The 19,059-nt window shown below is 44.1% G+C and overlaps 1 protein-coding gene across 1 annotated transcript; it reads left to right on the forward strand.

Annotated features, from left to right (window-relative positions):
• Nucleotides 1-11,617: 11,617 nt before the first annotated feature.
• On the forward strand, nucleotides 11,618-19,059 carry mcm3l (MCM3 minichromosome maintenance deficient 3, like; the record flags this gene model as incomplete). The annotated part of the gene is made up of 17 exons (XM_079739513.1): nucleotides 11,618-11,695; nucleotides 11,782-11,894; nucleotides 12,241-12,449; nucleotides 12,739-12,869; nucleotides 12,994-13,232; nucleotides 14,044-14,152; nucleotides 14,585-14,738; nucleotides 14,830-14,961; nucleotides 15,347-15,555; nucleotides 16,119-16,293; nucleotides 16,745-16,868; nucleotides 17,036-17,186; nucleotides 17,361-17,501; nucleotides 17,627-17,745; nucleotides 18,023-18,108; nucleotides 18,342-18,408; nucleotides 18,849-19,059. The coding sequence occupies 17 exons, from the start codon at nucleotides 11,618-11,620 to the stop codon at nucleotides 19,057-19,059; spliced, it is 2,448 nt and encodes an 815-aa protein (XP_079595639.1).

Consider the following 19,059-nt stretch of genomic DNA (forward strand, 5'->3'; position numbering starts at 1 on the left):
CCACAGCCCGCGGCAGTACCACAAGTAGCAAGGAGAACTGAAGCTACTGAATACATTTATTTGTATACATCGTATTTGGTGATGACTATTAGAGGCTGTTACAATTTCAATTAATACAATAATGAGTTTCTAATTATTTATTTGTTATCACCATTTAATTACAATCATCTACTTGGCTATCCGTCAATCTTCCACACAAACACAGGTTATTCTCAACGATGGGCTACTAAACCCAAAGCCATCTGACTGAAGGTCAGCCAAGGACTGAAGGTGCCTCTGTAGAACTCTCTGACTGTATGACAACATAATAAAAATACTGCATTGATGGAGCACCCCATTATAATTGCTGTGGCGCACAGCCCTCTTTCAGCTACACTAACAGCTGTCCGGTCTTCCTCTGCATATAAACATAAATATGCTCATCTTCTGTGTGGGTGTGTGGTGCATTTGAATGACATGTGTGGTGGTGGTGGTGAAGGGATTAGCTGCTCCCCTGAGGGACGATAGTCCTTGGCTCGGCTTTTACTTAAAACAAATTTTGGTGTATGCTCATTGCAATCGTTCCCCCCCGAAATAACCAAATGTGAGCCAAACCATTAGTCAAATGGCCTCCCCGAGACAAACATTTGGCTGAGGCTGCAACTCGGGATGATTTGAATAGTCCTTTAATAGTTTTGTCCATGCAATCACAAGTTATAATCGCCTAAAGTGACATTGGAAATGTGCTTGCTATGATGAGAAGTATTTATTTTATGATATTGAGGTCATCTTATAAATTCTTTGGTTTTCTTCCTGACCAACATCAACTCAAGTAACCAACTAGCCTTTTGGGTTTTATTTTCATGAGCTATAGGGACAAACTGTTGGTTCAAAGACATGAATTGAAGGCTGAAGGGAGAGAGCGTCTGTGTGTGCGCAGTCTGCGTTTGTGCAGATGATACAGGGCGGTAAATGATGGGGGATGAGATGTGGGTGAGATTGTCTCCTAGCAACAGTGTCCTGCTGCAAATTGTGTGACCCCTGGGGGCAGCACATCTGTGACGTGTCTGGAAAACCAAATACCTGCAGCAGACAAACAGCCACAACCAATGAGTTCAAATAGCATTACACAACAACAACGATATCCGCTACACGTCAACATTAAATTAGATCTATAAATGCAAGCAGGATCAATATGTCATTGCTTGGTGATACAGATAGATTTTTTTGTTCATTATGTCCTGACCTCATCATCAGTTGTAATTACCACGTGTAAAATCTGCCATTTTAAATTAAAGTGTTATTCATATCGGCCATTTTCCCGGAATCCCTTGATACCGATAGAAGAGGTACCTGATGACTATGGGTCACTGAGCCGCTCTCACCAGTGCGGTTATTCTCTTAAAAAAGTATTAATTATATAATTCAGTCAGGCAGACATTTAGTAGGAAGTCTGATTACTAGCCACTCTATATTTGACTATTTACTGCATTTGCCCGACAACCATATTGATTATGGGAAGAAGCGCTCAGTGTGTGTGTGTGTGTGTGTGTGTGTGTGTGTGTGTGTGTGTGTGTGTGTGTGTGTGTGTGTGTGTGTGTGTGTGTGTGTGTGTGTGTACCCTGTGACCTCCCTGCCTCAGGGACATTTTTGACAGTAAAGCGATAGAGGAGGAACAGCACACTACATCCTCCAGGGTAGCTCCCTCTCTCTGCCTCCATTTGCTGCCATCCTTGAACATGCCAGACCAATCAGGAAGAGGAGCATAAGAATGATGGATCCCTTGTGTTATGAAACAAAAATTATTAAATCTTCTGGGGCATGATATATTTTCAGCCACCAATTCAGAGTGCCAAGTGCAGCGGAAAGCGACGTGCTGCGTTGATAATAATCTCGGCTTCAGCAATACTATTGTGTTAGAACTGATGGCATAGTAAGTTGGATTTCATAGAGCATATATTAAACAGTTATATATATTCTCAGCTATATACATGGAGGCCAGCAGGCACAGATGGTGATAGACGTAAGAAATAAGAAAATAAGAAAAAAGCCTCCCAATTATTACTTTAATTATTAATATATACAATAACATTTGGAATAATAATAAAAAATGAAAGGTTACCACATTTCACCTGCCGTGATTGCTGTGGCTTGAAAGCTTGATATGTGCCTTTAGAATGACAGATATCACAGGACCATGAGGACCAATCAATGGTGGACAATGAGTGGAGGAGAGCTCAGTTCAGTGTCCGCATTGTCATATAAACGACTTCATTTCTGCAGCTGGCTTGCCCTTCCAAAAAGGTTCTCCCATCTCAAGCCACAAATCAAAGCCCCAAAGATTACTTTCAGCCATTACTGCTATCCTTTAATAGTTTATGTTTGACAAGCTGTTTTATATCCACGCAGTGTGAAGCTATGATAGCATTTCATCTTGGAACTAAGAGAAAGCTACAATTATTTAGCAAGGATGTCAACATTTACATTATGAAAACGTAAAGACTTTATTTAACAATAGAATATGTATTAGTGACCCATATTAGGATTGGCCCCTCCTTATACACAATCAACAGCCAATGGCAAGGAATTGCAGCATTTTAGCTGGTCAGAATGGTGCTGAACACATTCATGACTGCGACAGTTGCATTGTTCTGATACTGCAGATGCATGTTGGAATTGTCAAGTAGTGACAGAGCTCTCTAGGGATTCAAGTGATACTAGGCCGGTCCTGACATTATTCCTCGTAAATATAGGCCTATTGGATTGAATAATAGTGAAACATTTTGACAGCCACCTACTGATCATAAAGGCTGCATTGCAGTGAATCTATGCTATTCTGGCATTCAATTACATAACCGACTTATGTTCGACCTTCAGAACAAAACAATTGATATGTTGTAAGTCACATTGGTTTTAAAAAGAGAAGCCATCTTTCTAACACTGTACAAAGGGACATTATACGCCTCTTCCAATAACAATAATTTTCCTCAATCAACGCACTTCTATTCAGCAACATGAAAAAAGGAGGAAAGATATATATTCTAAATATCTTCCGCCAATGAATCTACCAACATCTTCCATTTAAAACCTGGCCCTACCCGTGCACTGGATGCACATTAATGAGAAGGTGACTTGCTGAGCCCATGAGGGAGGAGGCTACCCAAGTGGTAAAGGGAGGGAACAGGCTCAGCCGACTGCCACTAGCGTGGGGGATACATCTTGGCAGCGGGTCAGTCTGCAGGGGACGCAGCAGAGAGGACTGACACTGTTTACATTTCAGTTTTGTGCCTTAATAAGATAGGCACGTAGATGAAACACCTACGCCTGGCAACGTTTTGTTCCGCATAGTTGTGCCATGATGTGAAGTGACGGAACACATTAAATCACAAACCAAAGCCAGCCACAGCAGACGACGGTGAATCATGATGTTCCAGGGAGACTCAAGGCCTATTAATACTTTATTTTTTGCTTTATTTTAAAAGTACACACAGAGATCAAGGTTGGGCTTTGTTGCCCTTCCACCCACATGTCCACCGATCTGAAAACGAGACCAGAGGACTTTCAATGGAGTGGTTCTGAATGACTTGACCCACCCGGCCGACCTCAAGCCTGCACTGGCCATGAGGGGCCCCAGTGATGTCAGCCGCAAAGCAAAAGCACTTTGCTCCTCTTGCCTCTCCAAGCCTTCCACCGTCGCCACAGCTCCTTCCTCCACCAGCCCCCTTTTGTCCCTCTGCGGCTAGTAACCTTATGTCTCTTTTATTGTGGCAGAGGGTGAGCCCCATAGCTGCCAACTGTGAGCACACTTTAGAGTGCCTCATGACATCCCCCATGAGCAGCCAAAAACATGCCCTCATACACCGGAAATGCCCAGCTTTAGATATCAATCATTCACAGAGTCACAAAGCAACAGGAAAGCATGCAAAAGGCCACCAAAGACGGAAGATACTCAACAAGGCGAATCGAGCAACATCAGGAATCTTTCAAAACATCTTAACCACTACTATTTAAAAAAGATATCCATTGCTTTGTTCTAAATCTGTTCTTAAATCCTATGTATCTTTTAGCATGTTGACCAGGGATTTCTCCAACTCACACATAATAATTACCTGAAATGATTAAGTTGGTGTAATCAGTAGATCAGTTGGGTAGGCAGAGAAGAGTGCATTTACATTATTTGGGTGTTGACCTCCCTTTTCTGATCTGAAAGAACATGCGTGTAAGCAACAGGCTGGGGCCTGTACCTCACCCATTTATTGATGAAAAGTATATTGAAAATCAACAATTCCCATCAACAAAGCCACGTTTGTCACTTTCTTCAGAACAATTTTGCAATTTTTGACCCAAAATAATCTATAATGTGAGACAACATTTTCAGAATAGGATCATCAAAATGACTTATTATGTAATATAATGTCATGAAATCAATATTGTATTGATATACTACTCAGCTTCAGGAAAACAAGCGATCAGTGTGCTCTAGAGGACAAAGCCCTTCCAATTTCGCCTGCTGAGATAGTTCTGGCATTCGCCAGAATCACAGCTTGTCTGATGACAACGCAGACTCCAAAAAACGTGTAATTTTTCTTAATTTGAGTTTGTGTGTGAAAGAGCAATCCACTTATTACTTCAGCCATGTGGCTAATTAAAGCTGCATCCGAGAAGTCCCCTACAGCTTGTTATCAATTCCACCTACTTTCACCCCCAGCCTCCAAAGCGTGCTTTCGACAAAATAAATTCAACTAGCATCCTACGCAAATCCCCTCCAATTTCAGGCCTTGCTGAATGATGCCTGATTCAACCTGCTAAAAGGCTATAGGGCAGTCCATGAGTTTTTGTATACATATACAGAAGCAATCGTGAAGAAGTCAACGGCCAGTCTGCAGTACTCAAATACACACTGGACTGGTGGGGGATGCAACAATAAGTTGATATTTTGATAATCATTTAAAATCTGAATCAAGTCATTTATAAAGTATAAATTGTAAAATTGCCGTTAAATGTTGCAGTTTATTCAAATATTTGGTTCATGGAACCAAATAATGAATACATGAAAATAAAACTATTATTCTATGTTTTTCGGGCTGCTTATTATTTATGACATTTTAAAGACTAAATTATAAAAAATATATAATAGACTCATCGTCTGAAAACAATTGTTAGTTGCAGCGGTAGGAGTTGGTGTTACGCCAAAGGAACCATTGATGAAGATGTTGAGGTTAAAAAGGAGTGAAAGAGGAGGCAGTGAGGAGCAGAGGGTGGCTTGTCAGTTGGTTTGCGGTCAAACAAAAGGTGTTCTGGGGGCCTCTCACTGAAAGCTCATCAACGCGCGACACCGTCGACCATCAATCAATAGTGCAGAAATGACCTGTTTCAGCCCACGACAGCAGACAGCCGACTGATGAAAGAAATAAAGAAGGTAGGACCTGCCAACTGCCATCTCCCCACTTGGGGAAGTAGTTCAGTTATGGGAGCAGAGGGAATTAATTGTAAATTACCTGCAAGATCAATGCAATGCCATTTAAATGTATCAATACTCTTCTTGCTTTGATATGGAATCATATTTTCATAAAGACAGATGTATAAAAATTATCTTGCACATAGGACTATTAAATAAATGGTTCTGGGTGATTGGACCGTCAGTAACCCTAAATATCGTTGTTGAATGAGTCGGCTCCACAGGAAGAATAAGCAGCAGGAATATTTCTGGAGAGACTCAGGCTCATGACTCAGGCTTATGACGCTATATAACGCTATACTGCTATGCCATGTTTTGGATAATTATTTTAACTTGACAAATAAATGGTGGCTTGATCACACTTGATAAATATATCTAGTTATTATTTCAACAGCATTCAGTGGCAAAAGGTAAGGTATATGTTCTTAATTCAGATTTAAACAAATGTTGGTTTCCAGATCGTTTGAAAGCAATGTTTTGAACATGCAGTGCAATGTACTGCAGTGGTTATTGTTCTTTGGGTTGGTTTTGGTAGTTATTTCTATAAGTCCCATCAGCAAGCATTCAGCGTGCCTCCCAACATCCACCATCTGCCATGTACCTCTCAGTTCTTGCCCACTGCCGGTATTTACTCACCGGTAAAAACGCAGCATCAGCGAAAATTCATGATCCGCTTTTCATGTTTCGGATGATCCGCATGGAGCTAGCATATGCTGCGCGAGCACAAATGACGTGTTTGAAATGACAAACGTGTTTTAACAGGTTAATTGGCTTCACAGAGCCGGCATGGAATACTATAGCGTAGTTTATTTTTTCCTCTTGTTTTCTTCCTACTCCTCCTTTGCTTTGCTGGACAGGGTTGTTAGGTGGTGAACGGGACAGGCAGCCAGAGAGCTCAGACTGTGGGCAGCGGGTATTAGGTAAGCAGGCCAAGGGGATCATGAGAGATGGGGTGTGGAGTGATGGGGGTGGGGGGCGTAGGAGCTGGAATACATTTCAAGAACGATGCAAAATGGAATACACCTACTGCCCTTTGGCCTTCCTTATGGATGTGCTTTCAACCTCTACATTGCTTTAACACAACCATTTTCTAGACCTATTTTACTTTGGTATAGGCAAACAGATCAGATTTAAACAACTAAACCACACACACACACACACACACACACACACACACACACACACACACACACACACACACACACACACACACACACACACACACACACACACACAGCTTCTTCCAAGCCAGATGGATCCCAGGGCGTGAAGCTTATGAGGCAGCAACGAAACACGGAGCGAACCTGACAGATAGCGTGTAGCTGGAGCCAGCTCTCATCTTGCTCACAGGCAGTGTTGTACAAACTACCTTTGGACCCTAATGAGTACTATTTTCTATGTCAACAATAAAAGCACTATATACTGAGTTGAATTGCAACCATTTGATGAGGTTTACCGGTAACAATTTCATTGAGTGAGCAATGGAGGGTAGTGATAATTTTCAGTGATTTTACAGGCCCTCCTTTACATTTTCTCTTCATATTCCCTTCTCCCCTTTGGACGAGAAGGGACAAAAAATCTAAAATACATTACAAACACACAGAGTTGTAATCAGTTATTTCTTCATGTTCTATCTATCATTTTGATGAACTATGGCACTACAGTATTTGTCCTTTTTTAATTGATCAGTGATTATAGCCTCGGCAGACATCTGCAAGTCATATGTAGGCAATTTGTCAAATTAGATCAAAACCCTGAAATTAGGCATGCTTTCTATAAAAAAATAAAAACCTGAATCCAATATTTAGAATTTCATATTTGTCACATTTTCAGAAATGAAGCTAAACAAGTCGTATCATTTTAATGCATCACCACATGAAAGCATTGTATCTGATCTATTTGTCAACGTGACTAAAGAAGAATAACTTGGTAGACTAAATAAGTTGACTTAAAGGCCATATGGCTGTGCAGGAAGACAGATGAAAGTGTTGGCACATGAAAGGAAGCTATAAACCAGATAGGCCTGAATGTTGATAGATGATGGATGAAGGCGCAAAGGGGAGAGGACGAGGGAGTGAAACACGCAAGCAAAGGCGTGCATACCAGAAGCTTGATGTGTGTCCATTTATGCATACCCCCACAACCCAGGAATAATTGGGACCACCATGGTCAAGATTGAGAGCAAAACAAATTCAATCAATATAGTGTGCTACTACTACACTGTGCCTCGCCTTCCCGCTCTCCCTTACTCAACATCAAGCCCATTAATAAATAGATTCAGTCGCACAAACGTGCTGATGGAGTAATTTGCTAATTTCATGGAAAAAAATAAGAAGAAAATACCACACACTCTCAAAGAGTTTGAGCCTCTGGGGGAAGCCTTTCGGACCAACACATTTACACAGTAATCCTATTAGCAGCAGAGAGTACCACCCCACCCCCCTCCCCCCCCCACCAATCACACTTCATCTCTCCCTCCCAACCACTGTCCATGCCGGTCAATACTCAAACGCTGCTCGCTTTTTTAATTCAAAACGACTGCTGCAGGCGTGATAGGCTGATGGAACCCGGGTGCACTCAACAGCATCACATGGTGCCCGGGTCTATGCCCCGGCTACAAATAAATACCAAGAAACGCTAAACGCCTGTCCTCTCAGAACTGGTCTCTCCGCCCTGGCCGGGCATCATCATAAGGGTTGACAGTGGTCAGTTTACAGTCGCACTGGGAGAACGAAATCCGTCTGACACGTGATGCTAAAAGCACAGACACCGTCAACGTTGGCATCCTTCCGCTCAATGGATCCGGGCTAAAATGGAGCACAGATGTGTGGATGCAGGAGATATGGACAGAATCGACTGAATATCCCCATTGGTCGATTACACTGCTGTTGGAAACCATCACAGGACAATGCGTCATAGCAGCAGATGCACGATAATTATTCAGTGACATAATCACCTGTGTGATTTCAAACCACTGCGACTGACGTAACATCCAGTTGAGGAAAATGCTGTACGTTAAAAGAAAAGACGAAGACTAGTAAACATCTCAACCTCCCCTCTCATGAGGCTAATCATTGAACTTGCCACACACACACGACAATGGCGGCTATGGGTCACCAAAGCATGCAGTGCATCTGCACGTGTCGCACAGGAAGAGAGCATGTGTGACGGATACGGCAGGATCTGGAGCAGTCGCAACGTGGCCATATGTATATACGTTGTTGGGCCCACATGTGTCAGCGGGATCGTACCAGCTGACTCCCTCTCCCCGCCCAGCCGAGCTGCTATGATCGGATGTCAGCCAAGGCTTTGCTACTATGCGAGGCATGTGTTGTGGACAGAAGCCCTGAAAATATAGGCTCGGGCTCTGGGCCCAACTTGCCATTGCAGATCTGCCCACTTGTATATTAGCAAAGACCTGGCTACTTAACATAAGCCCCATGCAGTTTGAATACAATGAATGACATATAATGGGAGTTTATATGCAAAGCCTATTTGAAAGACGATTTGATGCAGGCTACATAGCCAGTAGTCATTCCAAATTGTTACATTAGGTATTTGGTTATATTGACTGCATTACCTTGAAAATGGTATATCGATTGTGGATGTTATGCTGGAGAATACATCGGATATGGTTAGGAATCAAGACAAACGAAATCTAGTAAAAAAATTGGCTTTTGGTAGGGGAAATACCAGTTTCACTGTAAGCTATATTGTTGCAAGAAAGCTAGTAATACCAGCGTTGGTCACTTAAGATTTCCAAGTTGCTAAAAAAAGGCATTCCAAAACCATGTTTAGCCCGAGTGGAACAAGTCAGACACCTTTCGAGAAATGCTTGAACAGAATGAGCAGCTCAGGGAAGCTCAGATGAAAGCTGTTGTCATATAGGCTGACCATTTTACAAAAGGTCATACAGACAGTGTGTTCAGCCAGGATCCCGATAAATCAAGCTATGAAGGGCATTTAATTTCAGTGCCCCAATAATCATGAGGTCACTGCATACTTCGTTTCTGAGCAAGCAAACCATGCATCTTCAGGAACAATCACGAATGCAGTGAATTGTTTGACGGATTTTTGTCAAACCTGCTATAACGTACATAACACTTTGTGTGCGTGTGTGTTACATACGTTCGAATGACCCCCAAGCAAAGCAAATTTAATCGGCATCAATTATTTACTCGTCCCTACTGAGTTTGCTGAACTGAAGTGGCGTTGTTCACGCACTGTGTCGAGGATCATGTCGCCATTGACAAGATAAATAATGGACTGAGCGAAGGAAGAAACATGTAGATAGGAGATATGCCTATATAGAGTATAACTAAGTAAAGCGGTAGTTTTGAGTGATAAGCGTACAGGCAGACTAGCCTTTTCCCGAAGGTTGCGATCGCGTAACCGCTGCTGGCGTGAGCGCGCAGCAGCATCATTGAAACAGGGATGCTGCGATGGAGAAGCTGAGGGACCAAGAGGCAGCCAAGCGTTTATGACACGTAGAGGACTACATGATAATGATACCAATGGTCCTAATCACTTCAAAATATGCTGTCCTAATCGCTGTCGTTCCAGCGGATCCCCGTCACAGGTGCACATCACCGGATGCAACAGCATCTTCCAGAGAACCCACACACGCAGCCTCCTGCCTGCACCCTAGTCCCTGGCCACCTTGATAAACGTCCTTTAAAATTCCGAAATAAAAAGAGCCGACGGCTAGGTTAGTGACGGAACTCCGCCAGAGACACATCTTCATTCAGCAAAACGTTGAGCGTTTTAAAAGGAAGGGCGAGGAGCTAGCCTTAGCCGAACCACAGCCGTCCATCGCTCACGTTAGCTCCGTGGCCGAGCTCGCCACCCTTTTAACCGGGATGAAGCCGTGAATAAAACTGCACCAGCCTCGGCTATAGGCTACATATCGTGAACTAGGGAAAATGCAGATGTACATTACCTCTCGGCCATTTTTCCAAAGCGGTTCTTTGTTAGTATCCGTAAATAATAATCCCCAGGACGTGATCCATGCTGCCGAAATCGCCGCCGTCGCCGCCGCAGTCCAGGAGACACTCCTTCCCGGCTCCTCCCGCGTGCTTTGAGAACTGAGGTCTTGCTACGCGCACTCCTGTCTGCTCGCGCTGCCTCCTCGTGCACGCAGTCACAAGCCAACTGTCGTCACCTCCCTGACGTCACTCCGTCCGCGAGCGTCATTTTTCTCTTGTGGAATTGATAGAAGGGATCATGTTTTGTAGTTCACTAAAACGTCCATGGAAAACGTTTATTGAGCGATTCACATTCACCGTCGCCAATTTCGAAATGAACAAGCTTAGTAACCAGAATTTTAATCAAGCAATGTAACCCACGGGTATATAAATCAATAAACATACTTTAAAAAGCCTTTTATTTCATTGAAATTATGATTTAACCCGGGCAAGTTGACTTTAGGTAGCCCCCCAACAGTTTAGGTTTCGTTGTGCGTTGCGGGATACACGTGTGCGTGCTTGACCCGTGTTCAGTTGATAGTGTGTCAACCATTCTCGGCATACCGGGGCGTTGCACCTGCTGCTGCATTGCGTAATCAATCACCATACTCTTTAAAACCTTTTAATTTATCAAAATGAGGTTTTCATAAAAGGGCAAATTGTACTAAGACAACCCCTTTTGTGTTAAGATAACAGTTTGGCTCATTGTGCGTGGCTGAACACACAGGGCATGCTTCGCCCGGGTTAATTGATAGGGTCAAACATTCTGGGCAAACCTGGGCGTCGCACCTGCTGCTTCGTTGCGTGTGACTAATTATAAACGTGGGGGTGATGCGCCCTCAAGTGGATTTTTGTTTCATTCGAGTCTTTTTAGCTTTCCCTAAAATAGGCTTACCACCAAAATGTCGGCTTCACATATCCATAAATAGGAGATATTCAAAGGATAATGAACTACGACTTGGACTATTACATTGCTGAACGTTTGGACTGTGCGAAGTAAGGTTGACAAATACACATTGACTAACGTAGCCTACGTCTCTCTAGTAGACCGGTATTGTCTTCATTTGTGTATCTATCACTAGCTGAAATGTCAAATGAAAAAAGCCCAACAACAGGCTATTATTGCCTGAGTTTCACCCGTGTGCACGTGGTAAGCTGATTGGCGCAGCTGTAAGCTGATAAGACGTCGCACCTGCCTGGTCCTCGGAGAGGAGCGATGGACGGGAGTGGAGGACTCGAGGACCTCGAGCTCAGAGAGGCGCAGAGGGAGTACCTGGACTTCCTAGACGATGACGTGAGCTAATTTAAAGTTGTGCATTATACATTTTCAAAATTAACTCAATATTTTAATCAATTGTGTTATTCTCATTTTCATTCAAGCAAGACCAGGGTGTCTACCATGAGAAGGTCAGGAATATGGTGTCTGATAACGCTTGTCGGCTCATCGTGAACATCAATGATTTGCGAAGGAGGAACGAAAAGAGAGCGAAGGCGTGAGTTGTGTTGCTAACATTTGGTGATTTGTATTAGGTGTCTGCTTAGATCAATTACCTTGCCCTAATGATGGCTTTTAAGATCTGTAGCCTTAGATAAGTCAATAGAGGTGGAAACAACCCTAATAATACATAGACCTCAACGAACTGTAAATTAGAAATGGTCAAGTCATTGTTCTTCAACAGGCCTATTATTTGTATTCTGAATTTTATTTAGAACCAGCAGTTTGTAAACAACATGACACCAGCTGAGTATTCAGGAATTATATATTAATATAAAATAAATTACTTTTGATTATTGCAGCGATGTGTTTCTGGATCTCTTGTTTATATTCTCCTTTTGCAGTATGCTGAAGGATTCGTTCGGTGAACTGATTGCGTTCCAGAAGGCCCTGAAAGATCTGGTGGCCTCCATTGATGCCACCTTTGCCAAACAGTTTGAGGACTTCCACGTTGGTTTCGAGGGCAGCTTCGGGACCAACCACGTCAGCCCCAGGACCCTCACTGCCCGCCACCTTGGAAGCCTGGTCTGTGTGGAAGGCATTGTTACCAAGTGTAGGTAGACGGCTTCTTCAAGAACCACACCATTTTGTCACATAATGTGATGATTGATGAAGTAGTCACTTGATGCTTGTGATCTAAAAATGTATTGCCTGCACATAAGTTGAGACCTTTTTAATGGAAAAACATTTTTTTAACATAAAAACGGATTTAATTAACTCTGTAAAATCTTCAATCTAACATTTACGGACCTGGGGAAAGTGTGAATGTGTTTGTGCGAGTTTGTCGCTGTGACGCACTGCATTGAGGTTGTCCCAGCCTTTCTATTCTTTTGACCTCTAAGGTTCTCTTGTGAGGCCAAAGATCATGCGGAGTGTACACTACTGCCCTGCTACCAAGAAGACCCTGGAGCGGAGGTACACAGACCTCACCTCTCTGGACGCCTTCCCCTCCAGTGCTGTATACCCTACCAAGGTTGGTACAGCCGTGCATTGGGGTTGATGATTGGTTGTTCCTGCAGCAATTTGTCTCCTCTCTACATGACCCTTCAATTCCAAGCTGCTCTGGTTTCTGATTGGCTGCCTGTGTGTGGTGCCAGGATGAGGAGAACAACCCTCTGGAGACGGAGTACGGGCTGTGCGCCTACCAGGACCACCAGACCCTGACCATCCAGGAGATGCCAGAGAAGGCTCCCGCCGGCCAGCTGCCCCGGTCGGTGGACATCATCACGGACGCTGACCTGGTGGACCAGGCAAAACCCGGGGACCGTGTGCAGTTGGTTGGCGTGTACCGCTGCCTGCCTGCTAAACAGGGGGGCTTCACCTCGGGCACCTTCAGGTCAGTGGGAGGGGAGGGGGGGGCATACTGGTGTTGAAGAGCATTGAGCACGAGTGCTACTGTTTTTGTTCATGGTGCGTTCGTGTATTGGTAAGGGATGTTTCAGTGAACTGAGATGAATTGATCACCCGGAGAGATGTGGTCCTTATATATTTTTTTTTATATGCTGTAAGGCTTTATCTGACGAGGTACATTAAAGCTGCCGGAGATTCCCTGATTTGTCAGAAATGAGTGGGGAGTGGTCTAAATCTATTTGAGGGAAATGGCTGAGGGATGGCATTCATAATGGAGTATTCAAATTATGGCTCTTAGATTTTGCATACAGCATCTCTATGTACGAAAGGGAATATGATCAAAGAGGAAATATAATTTGTGTTTCCTGGCATGTGTGCCAGCCGGAGGCAGCTGCATGTTGGATTGGCCTATTTGAGTTTCAGGTGGCTGCAAAGAATGACCTTGTGCAATGTGTAGTTTATGTGGCAGCCTGTAACAGATTGAATGGGCAAAGAGGGCTTTTGTCGGGTAAGGCTATTTAGATAAATGTGAGCCAGGTGGACATCTAAAGATAGCTATTTAATCGTAGAGTAGAGATGGCAGGGTAGTTTGCAATTGATACAAAGGACATTGGTAATGAAGATGTATTAAGGAGATCATAAGGCGTTCAGGCCTGCAAGGGCCAACGTGGGAGCAGTATGATAGATTGTGAGTGTATAGGGTTCCACTGAAGGGTGATCCGGGGAAGTTGAGACATTGCTTGTGTTGTCTTTCTGATGAAGCCAGTCTATTTATGTATTTAATTTTATCTCTGCAGGACAACGCTTCTGGTCAATAATGTCAAACTCATGAGCAAGGAAATTGTACCGACCTTCTCTGCTGATGATGTGCACAAGATCAAGAAGTTCTGCAAAGCCCACCCAAAAGTATGCTTGTTTGATGCCATTGCATACATTTTTTTGGGTGGTTATTTTCTTGGCAAACCTACAAACAATTTTAGCCATTGACTACTGTATTGTTTGAATTTGGAGGGAAGTTACTTGAAGACAATATTATAAGGGACACTAAAATGAATTTAAGAGCTTCTTTTTATTCGAAGGATCTCGATTAACATACGCCTTCATGACCGGCTAGCCTAACCCCTTCTGGGGTCAAAACATTAGATAATATATGTACAGTAAGTATCCAAACAATAATGGACATAAGGTATGACAAGACACAAATAAGACGTGATGTACGAAGCATCGAGAGGACAGAAAATTAGGAATAAAACATTGAAAGCAGAATAATGAGTGTTGGCGAAGGGCTAATTTAAGCCCATTTTTTTTTTAAAACGTGCCATTCCTTTTCCAATGCAGGATGTGTTTGAACACCTGGGCCGCTCGCTCGCCCCCAGTATCCACGGCCACTGCTACATAAAGAAGGCCATCCTTTGCCTGTTGCTGGGAGGGAATGAGACCATCCTGGAGAATGGCTCCCGCATCCGTGGGGACATCAACATACTCCTGATAGGTCGGTGGTTCTGAAGCGGTATGAATGGGTCCACCTCAAACCGAGGGTAATGATGCGGATCATGGTCGATCTGGTCCTCGTTGCTATGCAGGTGACCCCTCGGTGGCCAAGTCCCAGCTGCTGCGCTACGTGCTCTACACGGCCCCCCGGGCCATACCCACCACGGGGAGGGGCTCTACCGGCGTCGGCCTGACGGCGGCCGTTACCATGGATACGGAGACTGGTACGGTCACCTTCTTCCACACGCAGATTTTTTCGGGTCAACGTCTCCGTTGTCTGTATACGATGACAAATCCAATGTTGATGTCTTAACAAATCTGACGTTTGATTTGATCCCTGAATTATGTTTTCAAGTTGCATTTTATGTATGCAGATCTTTTAATTATGTTTTAAAAAAGAATTATGTGTGATTCTCAAGTTAAATATCGACGCTGTCTGACTTTAGTCTCTATATAACTAGGACATGCACTGTTTTCTCACAAATTAAACATTTTTAGTTTTCTTTGGGATGCTGATATGCATTGTATTACAGCATATTGTAGATGTTGGGTGACATGGTTAAGGGCTGTTTCTCCCTGCCTATTCGGTGATGTTTGTTTGGTGATCAGGCGAGAGGATCCTGGAGGCCGGAGCCATGGTGTTGGCCGACAGGGGGGTGGTGTGCATCGACGAGTTTGACAAGATGTCCGACATGGACCGAACGGCCATCCACGAGGTGATGGAGCAGGGCCGCGTCACCATCGCCAAGGCTGGCATCCAGGCCCGGCTCAACGCTCGCTGCAGCGTCCTGGCTGCCGCTAACCCCGTGTATGGCAGGGTGAGGGAAGCTTTTTGATATGTCACACATTCATTTTTCGACCAATTGCGACAGCGTTAAAGGCGACATATTATACCACCAGGTGTGAGTGGATTAGCTGTTACAATCTGTTTTTTCTAAATCTGCCTCTTCTGACATCACAAGTGGGCGTGTCCACCTAGATATGTTCTGGATAGATCAGTCTACCGATTTCCGCGGCTTTTAACGGCTAATCACACTCTCATCTGGTGGTATAATATGTCACCTTTTAGCAATGTGTTACAATCGTTTCCTTGTATGTTTCTGCTGGGTTATACTTTCATGAACGAGTGTGATGGTTGGTGGAAATAACGTTGCTCAAAAGGTGGCAACTACAGACTCGGGTGGCAACGGCCAGACCCGTCTGTCTTGGGCTACTATCCGTCTGTGCTAGACAGACTTCAAGGATTTCCCAAACGTATGTTGGTGAATGCATGTTGAGCCTGCACCTCAGGAGACATAGGTGTCTGTTAAGGTCGACCGTTTCTCTCCCCCCGGTACGACCAGGACAAGACCCCCGTCATCTTGTTTCTCTTCCCCCCCAGTATGACCAGTACAAGACCCCCATGGAGAACATCGGCCTGCAGGACTCCCTGCTGTCCCGCTTCGACCTCCTCTTCATCGTGCTGGACAACATGGACCCGGAGAGCGACCTGCAGATCTCTGAGCACGTGCTGCGCATGCACCGCTACCGGACCCCCGGGGAGCAGGAGGGGACGGGTGAGGAGAGGGACCCGGGGCTCACGGGGGGGGGGGGTCTTGTCACACCATGTGGGTGGGTGGTCAGACCACGATCAACCTCAAACCCGTTTTGAAGTGGGTCAAACCCATTCTGAGTACCCGATACATGGTTTAATAGACACACTGATGTATCCCATAAAATATCTTGCTCTACTCCCCCAGAAGGTGATTTGGCCCGAACCAGATTGTGGAAAGGATTTAGCATTGGAGGTGTTTGTCATCCTACCAATTTTCAACTCTTGGGTAGAGATTGGAAGAGGTGTGAAATGGCCCAATAAAACTGTGATGGTTGCAGTTAATGCCTTTTTAGTCACAAAACCTCAAATGCAAGGGGAATAGTGGTATTGGCAGGAGAACACTCTCCAAAATGACTGCTAAAATGAATCACTTGCTGAGTGCAGTAAATCATGGTGATTTTGTATTTATAAAGCGATGCCTCTCGGAAGCAATGTGGACATCTTTGCCACAGAGGACCCAAACATCACAGACACAGCAGAGCAGGAGCTCCAAATATACGAAAAGGACAGCATCCTACACAGCCACCGTAACAAGAAGTAAGCTTTCATCTCCGCAACTGAGGTTTCAAAGTCTTTGCGTAAAGTTTTTGAAACCAGTACAATACAAAATGTATGCATTCCTGTGCTTGACTCTACGATCTGTAAAAGATAGATGGACAGCTCAAAATACCGGCCAGCATAATGTTTTCTGCTCCTTTTTCTAGGGAGAAGTTGGTTACGATGGAGTTCATCAGAAAGTACATCCATGTGGCCAAGCTAGTGAAGCCCGTGCTCACCCAGGAGGCATCGGACTACATCTCAGAAGAGTACTCCAAGCTCCGCAGCCATGACCAGTTCAACTCCGAGTCCGCCAGGGTCTGTATTGCCCCATTTACCACCTTCACAGACTCTGCTCCTTGCAGAAGCTCCTGCCTGACTAAATAGATTTTGCATTGCAAGTCATTGTAATATTGATGAATGAATATGGATTTTGTGCACAAAATGTAAAGTAATTTGCAACCAAAAAAGATTGTTATTCTTTTGCCTCAGACTATCCCGGTAACTGCCCGTGCCCTGGAGACCATGATTCGATTGGGCACAGCGCACGCCAAAGCCCGAATGAGTAAAACAATTGACATGGAAGACGCAGAGGCTGCCCTTGAACTGATGCAGTTTGCCTACTTCAAAAAGGTCATTGCCAAAGCCATAAGATAAAAGGATAACATAGAAGTATTTCAAGCAGTTTTGATGCACAAGTTGTATTTTGGATTTCATTTATTTGAGTTGACTAATGAGCTCAGAATTTTGCACACTAGATACTGGAGAAGGAGAAGAAGCGTAAAGCTCCAGATGAAGACATGGACCTGAGCCAGTCCCAATCCCAGACGCAGTCCCAGTCTGAAAGTCATAGCCAGGATCCCAAGAGAAGTACCAGGTCCTCTTCTTTTTAACTCATCCCCTCTTTGTTGTTGTTGGTGAACACATTATTACTAGGTCAAGGTTTCCTCCAATTGATGCCACTAACTAAACTTACTATTTTTATCACCATATCTGGAGCAAACGTCCTTCAAACTTCAATGGTAATCTAAAGGTCACTAGATCTGTATCAAAGCTTTTTTTGTTTGATCACCAACTTGAATTAACCTGCTAGGCAAATCGATAGCTCGTAACTGAAGCCTAGAAACGATTTGCCTTCTTCTTTCTGGAACTAGGAAACGCACCCTGGCTACAAAAGGTGACCTGAACAAGATGGCAGGCTCCGAGGCTGAGCCTTGTGACTTTGCTGGGGAGGAGAATGGTATGATGCCCAACACTTGGCTCGTTTATAGTTTGGCCCAGAAAGCAGAATTTAACTTTTACTCTTACTTTACATTTTATCGATGCTCCCAATTAACATTGTTAACTTTTACTTCAATGTTAGTGTCAAGAAAGGGTAAGTGAAAGTTGCGTTAAATGTCAATACCCTTAAAAGTTGTCCAACATTTAAGTTTAAATGTAAATAATAGATGTTATGATTTTATTTTACTTCAGCCCAACCCAATCTAAGACCCAAGCCTTTATCGCAGACTCTACGGAAGAAGGAGATAAGTCAGGACAGGTATGGAGCACCTCCCAAAATAAGTGTCAAACACTGTCCTAGGCTATGCCACTATCAAAACTTGAACTATGCAAGATGATGCCCCATTTCTCTCCAAGGCACAGGGCACATGAATGGTCTCTATGCTTCACTAGCATGTGTATCCATGGTCTTGACTTAATGGCACATTCATGTACCCACATAGAACATTTGCTAATAAATGTTTTACCAAATGGTCATTGCAGTAGTAGGTTGCAACAAATAACCCAGTGTGCCCCATTATGAGTGCACAAAAACGTAAGCAGCAATTGGTTATATAAATGAAGCGTACAAAAATGGAAAGTGGGCCTTGGTAGTGGATGAGGTGGGACTATTCCTCCCCATGTGAAGCACTTTCAGTGCTTTGAAGAGGGGCTGTATAATTAAATTATTTTTTTTAATTGTTCCACTGTGTCCTCCAGACTCAAGGCGTTCAAGGGGGCTCTGCTGCAGGCCTTCAAGACCAAGCGCTCCCAGTCGGTGGCGGTGGGCGAGCTGCTGGGCCTGGTCAACAAGGACCCCACTCTGGCCCAGGGCGAAGGCTTCCAGGAGGGGGAGGTAGAGCAGCTGCTGGGCCGCATGCAGGACGACAACCAGGTCATGGTGTCGGAGGGCGTGGTCTTCCTCATCTGA

The sequence above is a fragment of the Pollachius pollachius genome (genome assembly GCF_949987615.1).
Source record: "Pollachius pollachius genome assembly, chromosome: 7".
Classification (NCBI taxonomy): domain Eukaryota; kingdom Metazoa; phylum Chordata; class Actinopteri; order Gadiformes; family Gadidae; genus Pollachius; species Pollachius pollachius.